At 38.9% G+C, this 13,719-nt stretch overlaps 2 protein-coding genes across 3 annotated transcripts in view; one reads left to right on the plus strand and one right to left on the minus strand.

The window, feature by feature from the left end:
• Positions 1-13,719, plus strand: part of PRKG1 (protein kinase cGMP-dependent 1) — a 1,210,052-nt gene that overhangs the window by 648,053 nt on the left and 548,280 nt on the right. The window lies entirely within an intron of this gene.
• On the minus strand, positions 2,357-4,806 carry CSTF2T (cleavage stimulation factor subunit 2 tau variant). Its single transcript, XM_012762924.3, has one exon. It carries the CDS (start codon positions 4,707-4,709, stop codon positions 2,805-2,807), a length of 1,905 nt encoding a protein of 634 aa, XP_012618378.1. The 5' UTR covers positions 4,710-4,806; the 3' UTR covers positions 2,357-2,804.

Below are 13,719 nucleotides of genomic sequence, written 5' to 3' on the forward strand. Positions count from 1 at the left end.
AGTCAAAAAGTCATACATAATCTCACTTAGATAGCATACCTTTGTCTGGGATTCACATTGGCTTCTATGTTATCAAATACTCTAAAATACTAACTCCTAGGAAGTCAGCAGATATTAAAACACATTTTTGGTATTAATCATCAGTAATATAAAAGGGGAAAGGTCAGTGGGCATGCACTGATTAAAGTTGATCATTTCATAATCCCCCCCCAAAAAAAACATGTACTACTCCAGAGGATAAGCCTTAAAGAAGCATTAGCAAATCAGTGTTTTACCCCAACTATTATTGTGAATGAATTTATGATTTCATCTGCAATTTATCTATATTAGGGAAAATGCAGGATGCCAGGGGTTATAATCTATGATTGTGTAGTAAAACACATGGAAGATTCTGATTGTAGCAAATATTGCTTGCATTATTCTTTAGTATCAAATGAAATAAGGCTCTGTACCTTCTATATCAATACTGGGACATTCAGATAGTGAAAAGGAAGTGAGGAGATTATTTTATTAGCCTTACCAAAGGTGACTGCTTTTATCATCTATTTCTAATTGACTTTCTAATGCAAATAACTGCTATAGCTCATTTGTTCTGTGTTGAGTCTAAATCCTTATGGGGAAACCTTATGTGCTCTTAAGGGGATTTTTCCCCCCTAGGACTCTTAAAGAATGCTTTGTCCTTCCCACCTGTGATTTTTGCTATAGTGAATACAGGAATAAGACAGTCCCCATGTTCAGTCTGTGGTCTATCAGAAGTGAAAGTGGGCAGTAGAGGGTAAAAGCAAACACAGTGCATGGCAATGTAACAAATGCTCTCAGTAATGAAGACACCTACGAGGTAGCACTGGAACACAGTTCTTTCCAGAGAACCTGTACAAAAGCCTATTATCTAAGTATCACCAAGATGTTGCTACTGGTACCAACCATAAAATAACATGTGTTGGCCGGGCGCTGTGGCTCACGCCTGTAATCCTAGCTCTTGGGAGGCCGAGGCGGGCGGATTGCTCAAGGTCAGGAGTTCAAAACCAGCCTGAGCAAGAGCGAGACACCGTCTCTACTATAAACAGAAAGAAATTAATTGGCCAACTGATATATATATATAAAAAATTAGCCGGGCATAGTGGCGCATGCCTGTAGTCCCAGCTACTCGGGAGGCTGAGGCAGAAGGATCACTCGAGCCCAGGAGTTTGAGGTTGCTGTGAGCTAAGCTGACGCCACGGCACTCACTCTAGCCTGGACAACAAAGTGAGACTCTGTCTCAAAAAAAAAAAAAAAAAAACATGTGTTTATAGTTATTTTAATTGCCAAACTATATAGATAATTGATCTAAGAAAGGGTGTTCCATCTGTTGCTGTAATTTCATTAGTTTTGCCTTTCATTAAAAAAAAAAAAAGTAATCAGGCCGCATGTACATCAAGGATAACTTTTGAATAACACATTCATTAAAAATAAACATATCAGACCGGGTATGGTGGCTCATGCCTGTAATCTCAGCACTTTGGGAGGCCGAAGCTGGAGGATTGCTTGAGGCTAAGAGTTCGAGACCAGCCTGAGCAACGAGACACCCTCTACAAAAAGTAGAAAAATTAGCTGGGTGTAGTGGTACACATGTAGTCCCAGCTACTAGGGAGACTGAGGCAGGAGGATCGCTTGCACCTAGGAGTTTGAGGTTGCAGTGACCTATGATAACACCATTGCACAAGATGGCAAGTGATAGAAAAGTAGATCATGAAATAAGAAAACTAAAAAGCATGTTAAATTTTGTTTAGACAAAGATTTTTAAATCCTGATTCTGGTTGACCAAATGGGTATCGTCTGCATATGAAAGCTAGTGACCAGGAAACTGCAAACTTTTACTGAATGAAACCTTCCACAATTTATGAAAAGCCCAATGTTGTATATAACTCATCCAAATTAAATGGTCCTTAGACACTGATCTTTGGGAAGGATGTGAGAGAATTACATAGATTCAGACTCAGGGCTTAAAGATTATTGAAAACTAGGAAGTTACTAAGAGATTATTGGGCCTCATCAGAGCAGACTTAAGTAACCTGGTCAATCCTAGAACTGTTCCAGCAAAACCATTATGCTCAGGGTCAGACCAGAATATTGTTGGTCTCGAAGGGTGGGATAAATGAAGCAACATCAAACCAGTTATATTCCTTGAATTTTCAAGTAACACAGCTTTAGAAAAAATAATCCCAATACCACAAGTTTAAACTTATCCTGTTAGTTCTAACATTTTTAAAAAAATTCTAAAACACTAAAACAATGCTTAACCTAATATAGCATTCTATTGCCCCCCAAATAGGATTTCATATTTTAAATGGCGTACCAAAAAATACATCTTATAATCTTGAGGTAAACTTCTTTATTTTGTTATACAACCAAAAATCTTAAATCTTAGTACATTACCATTTTAACAAGTCACCTTTTAGTCTTTATGTGCAGTTTTCACATAGTTTTACTCAATATTTTAAAAATGTAGTTAACATTGTAGACATTTTAATATTGTTGCATATCCTTTGTTATCTTATTTGGTATAATATAATCATGTTCAGAGCTATTTTTGCCTATTTACAGTGACTTCAAGTGAACAGACCCACTCCCTCCTTCCCCCACCCTCAATCTAAAATAAAAAAGAAAACAAAGAAATAAAAAGACAACAAGAAATGACATTAGGTTCTAGGAGGGAAACCCTAACCATTCAAGTGTAGGGTTGCAGAAGTTAGCTTTTTGCACCCATTCTTCATGCTACAACAATAAACTTTTTGAAACTAAAGCCAAGTACATTCTAAAACCTTTCAAGAAGCTCCAGTGGATTTCTGGATTTGTTCCTTTAAAATGAGGATACTCTGCCTTTGCTCAGGAGGCAGCATGGCAATCTGATCTGCAGTCAGCTGAAGAACTTGCATGATCAAAGCTGCCTTTTCTTGATCCTGTGGAGTTACCTGGCTCTGTCCAGGACTAAAACTGCTAGGCTGGCCTCCGCCTTGCTTGCTTGCCCCCTGCATGCCCACTCCTTGTATGCCTGCCCCCTGCATTCCTCCTCCTCCTTGTATGCCTGCCCCTTGCATTCCTCCTCCTTGTATGCCTGCCCCCTGCATTCCTCCTCCTTGTATGCCTGCCCCCTGCATTCCTCCTCCTTGTATGCCTGCCCCCTGCATGCCAGCTCCAGGATTCCCCACCCCTGAAATGCTTGGGACCTGTCTGGGTCCCTGAGGACCACCTGCCCCTATATTAATGGGACCAGGACCCTGGATTCCACCAGTCATAGGGCCTCTCGAACTGGGGCCAGGGCCCCTCATCTCCAGTCCTCTTGCATCCATGCCTCTTGCTTCCATCGCTCTGGTTTCCATCGCACAGGTCTCCATTCCTCTTCTCTCCATTACTCGTGCTTCTAAGACCTCAGTTTCCATGGCTCGAGTCTCCATCCCTCGAGAATCTCTATTACCTCTACCATCCATAGGTAGACCTCTTTGATCTATCATGGGTCCTCTGGGCTCTCCAATTAGCATTCTGGGATCTGCCAATGGCCCTCCCCTCATCTCATGAGATGAAGGGCCTCGGCTGTCATGACCAGAAGCATGGTGCATGGGAGGACCCTGATGGGGTGGGCCAAGATAACCTCTGGGCTCTACTTCTCCAGTGACTGAAAGCAAAGTCCCTCCACGTGGGTCATTTGGAGCATCTCCTAACAGTCCTCGAGGAGGCAGGCCACCAGCAGTCATGGGTCCACGAGGTATAGGAGCTCTAGGATCTGACATCTGCACTTGTCCCCGCTCTAAAGGCACGGGGCCAACCCCTGGAATTCCAACTTGAGGCTGCATTGCTCCTCCAGGAGTTAAAGAACCAGGCCCAGGTCCAGGTCCAGGAACTGCAGCTGGCATTGGCCCCGGAGCTGGCATTCCACCCTGGATGGGAGTCTGCATCAGAGGAGGAATGTCCTTCACAGGTCTTCTAGCCAAATGCTGAGGCTGAGGGGCTGGAGGATTTTGCTGGTTCAGCAAAACATTAGGTCCTGGGCAGAGCCCAGGGCCAGGGCCAGGGCCAGGGCCAGGGCCAGGGCCAGGGCCAGAGACAGAGACAGACTGAGCTTTGCCTGGGATCAGTGGTGTGACATGTATCTTGCGATGCAGAATTTTCAGAGCAATCTCTGGATCCATGATTCTCATCACTACTTGTGCCTGCAACAGCGCATAAGCCAGCTGAGGGTTTTGAAGTAACATGTTTCGAGCTTCCTGGTGACTGTTTTGAACACAGAGCTTCATCTGCTTCATCAGTTCAAACATTTGCTCCGGGGGAAGACTGGCGACTGCCCTGGTAATCGATTCAGGAGCATCTTCTGGATCGATGGGGTCCCCATAGGGTGAGTCAATGATGGGCGCTGCAGGCCCTAGACTCTTTAACTCCTCCTTATTCTTTTCACTGGCAGCATTGTCCACCCGAAGGGCTCTCCCGCTGAACTCCCGCCCATTGAGGTTCCGCATGGCACTAAGCGCGGTCTCCTGGTCTTGATACTCGCAGAAGCCATAACCCTTGGGTTTTCCCGTCTCTCTATCGTATACCAGCCGGAAACTGACAACAGAACCAACCTCCGAAAAAATGTCCTTTAACTGCTCCTCAGTTGCCTCATACGGAATGTTCCCCACGAACACGGAACGCAGTGATCGATCCATTGCCGGGTCTCTCACCGCCAAACTCGACATGATTCCGGTTGTGCCCACAGCCGATAGCGGATTCTTCTCAGAGTCTGTCCTCTTGCGACCCACACTTCCGCTGAGCAACGGAAGCGGCTCACAAAATCCGGGCAGAAACCTCACTGATACGCTTCAATTGTTCCGCCTGCCTGCGGAACCTGCATCCCATTAAGTAATTTAGCTAATGCTGCCAGCCTCCGATCCTTCGTGGTTCTGTCAGTTCGTTATTACTGAGACATATGCTTCCTTTCCCCCGTCTTACTCTGAAGATTTTCCTTAGCGCCCCGCCACAATAGGTTTGTGGCGACTTGACCACAGAAAAGATGGCCGCATAGACTTCACCATGGCAACTGGGAGAGGACGCCTTTTTTGACGTCACGGGCGGTTTTGCTTCCGTTCCGCCAGCGGGAAACCGCCAACCGAAAGCTGATTTAAGGCGGCGTGTTTTTCGTACTGAAAAAGCGTTTTCATATGGCCGTTTCTCTTCATTATAGCATATTTAATATTTAAAATTACATTCCTGGCTGTGAGGCAAAACTATAGTCGTTTCAAAGCAGATTTCAGATTTGCCCCTTAATATATAAAAGTAATGTCTCCTTTTAGAAAAACAGTTTCAAAAAATAACTGCCTAAAAACAAACTGAAGCGTGTGCCCGCTGACCCGCCCCCACCCCCTTGCTCCCTATAACCGCTCCTGCTCGCTGGCCAATCCTTCTCGGTTTTTCTCTGCACACAGGCAGGAGTTGTGCTCTTCGTGATACTACAATTTTATTCTTTAATAATATTAACCGATTTAATATTAGTGATTAATAATAAATACCGTTTTATGGATCAGAATATGGCTTAAATTCATTTAACCCTTCTAATATTGCAAGCATTTGGATTTTGGTTCTGATTTTTATGCTAAAATGTGATACAAGGAATTCACCATCTCTAATACGAAGGGGAAAACAAATTGTGTATTTTTTTTTCTCTTCTGTTAGTTTTGCAGGCAGAAGTTGAAACATATTGAGTGTGGGTTTCCCCTGCCCCCCATTTGAAAGTAGAGCTGAAGCTTGGAGAGAACAGGTTAAAGTGCCCAAGGCCAAGCAACGTGAAAGGCAAAGCCAGGATTCTTACCTAGGTTGGTCTGAGGTAGCCACTAGCCACGTGTACTGGGTGCTTGAAATATAGCTAGTGCGATTGAGAAATTTTAAATTTTATTTATTTTTTATTAATTTAAATATAAAAGCTGATATTTGGTATTGGAAAAATTTTTCAATATTTGAAACAAATTAGGTATGGAATCTACTCTTGCAATAATAAACTTCATTAATTCTAAATAAAGATCAAGTATTTCCAGTTAAAATTTAACATTCTAATTGAGGTGTGCTATGCATGTAAAATATATGCAAGATTTTGATGATTAAGCACAAAAAAGTAAAAGTAGCTCATCAACTTTATATTGTTTACCTGCTAAATAAAATTTTTTGATATACTGGATTAAATAAAATGTATTTTGACATTAACATCACTTGTTTCATTTTACATTTTTTAATGTGGATGTTAGAAAATTTGAAATTACATATATAAAGTATTTTATATGTCTGTAGACTATACTGCTCCAAAGCATTTGTATTAACTCTTAAATAGGGGATTATTTTATTCTAAAATATGCCTTTTGAGGGGATCATGAAACTTTGTTTCAGCAAAAAATTGTATTATGTATCTTGAGTATCCTAGTCCAATGAATAGATTTGAGATTAGTGTAACAGTTATGTACACATAAGATAAAATGTCCATTTACCTTGAAAAATTTTAATAATTCTTTAAAACTGTCTTGGGCATAGCTATTCACTCAAGACATATGCCAATTTATATCTGCAAGTGATAAGGTATTTATAACACCTAATAAAATCTTCCTGCTACATCCAAGAAATAGAATAGCCACCTACTAGTAATATCTTCTCTCCAACCCTCCCATCCTGCCCAGTTCTTTTATTAGGGTCAAGGGTGAAGGGAGTTGCAGCTAGTACCATTTCAGGAAACAAAAAACAAACCCAAGGACAACTTAGACATTGAGTATGTGTGTAATTGTGTGTATTAAATATAGTAATCATGAGGATGATAATAGGCTATTAGAATAAATTATAAAATTCATAGAACAGCTTTTCTGACAGAGTTTCTTTATTGCTACTGCTGATAATGTCTAAACCAGTGCTGTTTATTCTTTAGCATGCATCAGATCTAGATCCACAGTGTGCTTAGTCAGATTCTGATTTTGTAGGCCTGGAGAATTGTCATTTCTAACAAGTTCTCAGGTGATGCTGGTGTTGCTGGTCTTCAGACCTCTAGAAATCATTGGTTCTAGGGATTTCGAAGTTTTTTTCTTCGTTTTCATCTGGCCACACTAAATTTAGTACCCTCTGTTAAAAGTTGTGAAAGATTGGTTTTAAAAAAATCTAATAATTTTCTATGCTGATATAGTACATCTAGTACATGCCGATCCCACACTGAAGATATCCTGGACTCAAAGATTAGATGAGGCCGGATGTGGTGGCTCACACCTATAATCCTAGCACTCTGGGAGGCCGAGGCAGAAGGATCGCTCAAGGTCAGGAGTTTGAAACAAGCCTGAGTAAGAGCGAGACCCTGTCACTACTAAAAATAGAAAGAAATTAATTGGCAAACTAAAAATATATAGAAATAATTAGCTGGGGATGGTGGCTCATGCCTGTAGTCCCAGTTACTTGGGAGGCTGAGGCAGGAGCATTGCTTCAGCCCAGGAGTTTGAGGTTGCTGTGAGCTAGGCTGATTGCGCAGCACTCTAGCCTGGGCAACAGGGTGAGACTCTGCCTCAAAAAACAAAAAAGATTAGATGAACACAGTAGCTGAGGAACTCTGGAAACAAACTAGAAGGGATAAGCTATCACTATAGAATAAGCTATTTTTCACAGGCTTTCCATGTTCTCTTTAGTCTTCCTATTTCAAACTAGAGGAACGATTTTATATGGCCCCTTTCATACAGGACCAGTGTGACTCAGCATGTAACTCGATGACCAGAACACGTAAATTAATATTTATTATTATATTAATTGAATGGCCCAGAATCACTAAGAGCTCTTAGAAACCTATGTACATTTTCTTTCCCAATACATATTTTTCATTGCTCTAACTTGGAAGCATATCCATTTTATACTGCTTTTTTTTAATGCTAATAAAGTTTAAACTTTAGATATTTATAGCATGGCATAAATTCTGAAAAATGTGCATGGTATATTCTCTATGTCTAGATATCTATTCTACCAGTAAGTCAAAATATCAAGTATACTAAAACTGATTTTTAAACAAATACACAATGGCATATATGGTCAAATGAGAGCTGTCCTTCAGACTGTTCACCTTCAGAAACTATGAGCTTACTCCATTGTTCAAAATGATTTTTAACACATTAACTGCCATGTGAGTTGTATTTAACTCATGCTAGTTTTGAGACTGGGGCCTCATGAAGCATATGTAACTCTTAAGTCTCTTTACTTTGGGAGCCACATGGTGGGCAAGCAACTCACACTGTCATATTATAGCATACATGTTATGTGATGGGTGGCCCCTGAGCAAAACCCTGCAGGTGGTTTGTGAAAATCTTGTATTTTTATTATTACAATTAATATTGACAATTTAATTCTAAAAATGTGGATTAAATGAATAAAAGTCAATAAATTCCATTTTTCTATTTATGTTTACCTTTAAATTGCATGTAAGCCTGACAAGTCAAGAAAAACACTTTACCCTTATGAACTACTTTTTAAGTTTTCATATTACTTCTTATATTACTAATTTTCAAGTTTTTATATTTTTTATTAAAAAACAGAAAACAATAAAAATAATAAATTTGTCATTAAATTAGAAAGGATCATTTTATTTTTGAAGTTTTTATACCACTTTCATAATAAAACACTGTGGACCCAAGGAAAAAATTTTTTTTCTAGTGTGACAGTCAATGTATTAAACTACTTCCCTGAAATTGCTTTGGGCATCCATTTATAAGTCATATTAGAAAATTGATACCTTAATTCAAAAGTATACCTTGTTTTCCACAAAGAGCAGGATTAATACAACTAAATCACCCAACTTTCTGATCAGATTAACAAAAAATATGATACTTAGCTATTTCCAAACATCAAAACTTACATCAGAAAATAAAGATTCTGTAGACTTTATTGAGGGTAGACTTTACTGAGGGTATTGAAAAAAACCAAATTCACCATAGATTAAGTAGACAAATTCCAAAGATAGTAACTAAAAATGTTTTGCAGAATGATAGGCATTTTTGAAATAAGTGTATGGGTCTGTCAAGGTATAATTCAAATAGACTCTTCCACAAAGTTTTCCTTCATCTTCCTCCCCCATCCTCTAGATTGGAAGTAATTTCATTTTTCTTTAGACAGAAACTATTGCTTATCCGTACCTTTCTGATGATAGTAACTTTTAGTAGAATTATGATTTTTCATCTAAACTACAAAATCATTCAAGATCTCCTTTTATCAATTAACAAAGTGCCTTAAATATATTATTTCATTGGTAGGTATTTATTTCAGGCACTGTCAATATAGCAGTGTAAAAGGTAGAAGAAATGTGGATCAGTAGCCTCAGCATTGCCTGGAAACATCTTAGAAATACAAAAATTTGGGCCCTACTCCAAATCTATTGCATCAGAAACAGAAGTCTCTTTTAATAAGCTTTTCAAGTAATTCTAATGCAGGCTAAAATTTCAGAACCACTTCACTACCAGGAGATGATCATAGCATGGATAGCATAGGTAGGTAGGTATCATAGGTAGATAGATATATAATAGGTAGTTAGGTAGGTAGATAGATAGATGCTTTGTCTTCATGTCTATTTCCTCAGCAGCTGGGATAGAGCTTAGCACAGGTGAGTGCTCATTATATATTTATTGAATGAATAATAGGAAGTGGCCTTAACATTTGCTAATTCTCAGACCATTCATTTTACCCAGGAGGAAACCTGTGGCCTTAGATAACATGCCCCAAATCAAAGAGAAGACCAGTATCCAGGACTCCTGCCATTTTATTCCTAGGTCAGGGATAGCTCTTCAGGTTACTGTTTGATAAAACAGATATGTAATAAAGTACATAGAGATGAAAGAGAATGGTAAGGTCTAGATCATCAAGGAAGGCTTTCTGATGGAAATGGGATCTAGGAATGAGTTATAATCTGATGTAGATAAACACAAAATGAAGAAAATAAGCCAGGAGCCAGTCATAGCCAAGATAGGAAATTGGGAACTGTTGTTTTTGATGGCCTCAGAGGAAACCAATAAAAAGTTGATGAGTAGTGTGATAAAAGATTGGCTTTGGGACAAATTATCAAAGGTTTTGAAGATCAGGTTCATAGATCTGAACTTGATATGAGAGTCAGTAGGCTTTCTTTTTCTTTTTTAAAAATCCTTTCCCATGATATCTTTTGCACCTGGGCTCGCCTTCTCAATCCTTTATAACTTTTAATTTAAATTGTGGCAGTTGATCTAATTCAATAAGTGGAAAAAAATTAAATGAATTGTGGCAATCATTCTTCATACATGTAACATACTCTGTTATGTGGATTCATCCTCATTACTCATTTCCCTTCCCTTCATATATTCTCCTCTGGCTAAATTGTACCACTCACTTTTCACTATACACTATTTGTGTTTTTCGTCTTCCTAGCTTTTACTCATACTATTCCTATGTCAGGGATGCCTTCTTTTCCCCTCTTCTCCTCATTCCCCGGTGGCTAAGTCCTTTTTGTCCTTCAGTGTTCACCTCAAAGATATTCCTTTCAAAGTAAAGTATGGATTTGATACCCATTATCTTCTATCTTGTATAAGAGGTATTAATATTCTTGTATTACCGCTCAATTGTAGAACCCATATCTGATTTATATTCTTCACAACATCTAGTCCAGTGCCTATTATATCCCAAGCACTCAGTAAATATTTTTAAAATTAATAAAAGATCATCTTCTAATAACTGAATATATATGTTAACCAGATGGTAATTTAGTGTTTTTAGCTTACAAAGTACTTTCCTTTGGGTTTTCACATATGATCTTGACAATAATCATGGAAAGTACCTACAATTGTATTCTGATTTTGAAGATGAAGAAACTCAGAGAATGATTACATAGAACTTTACCTAACAATGGACTCACTCAAAATAAAGATACCTTCATAAATGCAAACTCTGAATACTTAGTAGGGAGGTGGTCCTTTGATAAATGCTGTATATAATATAATGTGTAATTCTTTTAACAATCCTTTCAAGATAGGCAGTCATAGTGTCTCAGTTTATAGGTAAAGAACAGAGGCACAGAGAAATTAACTAGCATGCCTATGTAAACTGCCAGAACTGGGATTTGAATGTACACTGTTTGACTCAAGAAATCAAGCTCATAAAGTATTGTTCTATTAAATAAGTTGCACAAAGATACATAGCTAGTAAGTGGCACAGCCTGAAACCAGGTCTCTTGAATTTAAACTTTCTGTTTCACAATTAGCACAGCAATCACAGGTTATTGAGACCTGGGCACAATCTCCCTTGGCCTTTTTCCTGATTGTCTCTGAGTATAACTAATTGCAATTTTGACATCATAATCAGTGCTATGGCAACAAATGGACTATAAGGTATAAAGACTGAAGCAATTGAGAAAACATTTGCTTTTTCAATATGCAGGGCTATAGTTAAATATCATGTAATGATTTTTAAAAGCATCCAATTAAATAGATAATACATACATTTTCCATGAAATAAATGAATTGAAATTCCTCAAACCCCAAATTAGGTTGGTCTGTGACATTTTTGCCCCCAAATTTTAATGTATGCACTATGAAACAACATATAGTGGAATAAATAGCAAACTTAATTTACTTGTACATGGGATAAATCACTGTTATCAGTAAGACAAAGATTACATGAATTTGGGGCTTCTGGGAATGTGCCATTTTTGGACTCAAGGTTGAACAGAGCCAAATAAATGTCCTCCTTGGAAGAGATTGTATAGTCTAACCCCACCCCCTTTTTTTTTAAATAGATGAAGAACGTGAGGCCCAGGGAAGAAAAGAGACTAAACTAGGGCCAGGTGCCTAGTTACTGGCCTACTTTGTAATGGGATCTAGATCAGACTGTCTCTCCCAAACTATATTCTCAGTACTTCTGTAGGGAAGTAGAGCAAAGGTGACATAAGCACAGACCTTAACGTCAGAGAGACTTGGGTTGGTTTTCTAATTCGAGAAGTAATTGTATGGCCTTGGATAAATTACTTAATCTCTCTGTGCTTCCATTTCTGCATCTTTTTTTGTTTTTTTGTTTTGTTTTGTTTTTTGTTTTTTTGAGACAGAGTCTCGCTTTGTTGCCCAGGCTAGAGTGCCATGGCGTCAGCCTAGCTCACAGCAACCTTAAACTCCTGGGCTCAAGCAATCCTGCTGCCTCAGCCTCCCGAGTAGCTGAGACTACAGGCATGCACCACCATGCCCGGCTAATTTTTTCTATATATATTAGTTGGCCAATTTATTTATTTCTATTTATAGTAGAGATGGGGTCTCACTCTTGCTCAGGCTGGTTTTGAACTCCTGACCTCGAGAAATCCGCCCGCCTCGGCCTCCCAGAATGCTAGGATTATAGGCGTGAACCACCACGCCTGATCCATTTCTGCATCTTTTAAATAAGAATGATATCACTTGTATTGGATTGTTGTGTGGAATACATTATTACATACTTGTTTTTATTTTTCCTTACATTGGATGATAATTTTTTTATTTATGTTTTGTTGGTTTTTTTGAGACAGAGTCTCACTCTGTTGCCCGGGCTAGAGTGCTGTGGTGTTAGCCTAGCTCACAGCAACCTCAGACTCCCTCAGCCTCCTAAGTAGCTGGTACTATAGGCATGTGCCACCATGCCTGGCTAATTTTTTCTCTCTGTATATTTTTAGTTGGCCAGTTAATTTTTTTCTAGTTATAGTAGAGATGGGGTCTCCCTCTTGCTCATGCTGGTTTTGAACTCCTGACCTTGAGCAATCAGCCCACCTCGGCCTCCCAGAGTGCTAGGATTACAGGCATGAGCCACCGTGCCCGGCCTGTATGATAATTATTATATAGTAGTAGTAGATGAAGCAGCATCTTATGTGAAAAGAAGACCCAAGTTTTAGTCTAATGTTATTTATTTGGGGGTCTCTATCTTCATTTTTATCATTGAAGGGGGTGGATTTGATGAATTAATGATATGTTTTCAGATTATGTTGTTTGAAAATTGTGCAGAGACAACCTTGGGTAACACTACAGTTTTAGCTTGAGGTAAATGTGTAGTTGAACATGGATAATTTTGAGGCCTGATCTCATAGAATACTTCAATGAAAATTTTACTGATCATCTTTGTACACTCTAGGTTCTTGTACTAAACCATAAAATACACTCTTCAAATATTTAGTGAGCTGAAATTCCACTTATTCATTTCTATTGAAAGGGACTGCCTGAACTTTGGCCATGGAGGATGTAGGGTTGTTCAACATTGCATTGTTCTGGGACACAGGACACCTATTTGAGCACACAGTCATGTTCAGGATGTCATTAGGACTACTGCTTTACACTGTTCACTGGCAGCCACAGGCCATTTATTCAAACATGGAAAGGCGTACCTAATTGGACAAGAAGCAGAACTCCATTATTCTTGCTTCAGGCTATCACCTGAAGGAACAGAAAGGAAGAAAGAATCCGTGTAAGCTGTGAAAAAGAATAAACCCTGAATCCAGGGCTGAATAAAGACTCTGTTTAAGGTTTAAGTTGAACAACTCAGGATTTTTTTTTTTTTACAAGAACAATCCAATACCCAAGTTCAGAGAAATGTTTAAACTGCCATTCACTTCAGAGATTGGGCTGGTATTTCTCTTCTGAGACTGAGTTGGGTTGAGAAGGAGCCTATATTTATATGAAATTTTGGGAAACAGGCCTTTCTAAAACATTTGATTCGAGGCTCAGACTGTTAAAAACA

This window comes from Microcebus murinus, chromosome 14 (genome assembly GCF_040939455.1).
Source record: "Microcebus murinus isolate Inina chromosome 14, M.murinus_Inina_mat1.0, whole genome shotgun sequence".
NCBI lineage: Eukaryota > Metazoa > Chordata > Mammalia > Primates > Cheirogaleidae > Microcebus > Microcebus murinus.

Coding starts and splice junctions, on each gene's coding strand:
- CSTF2T (XM_012762924.3), bottom strand. CDS start 4,709: ATGTCGAGTTTGGCGGTGAGAGACCCGGCAATGGATCGATCACTGCGT.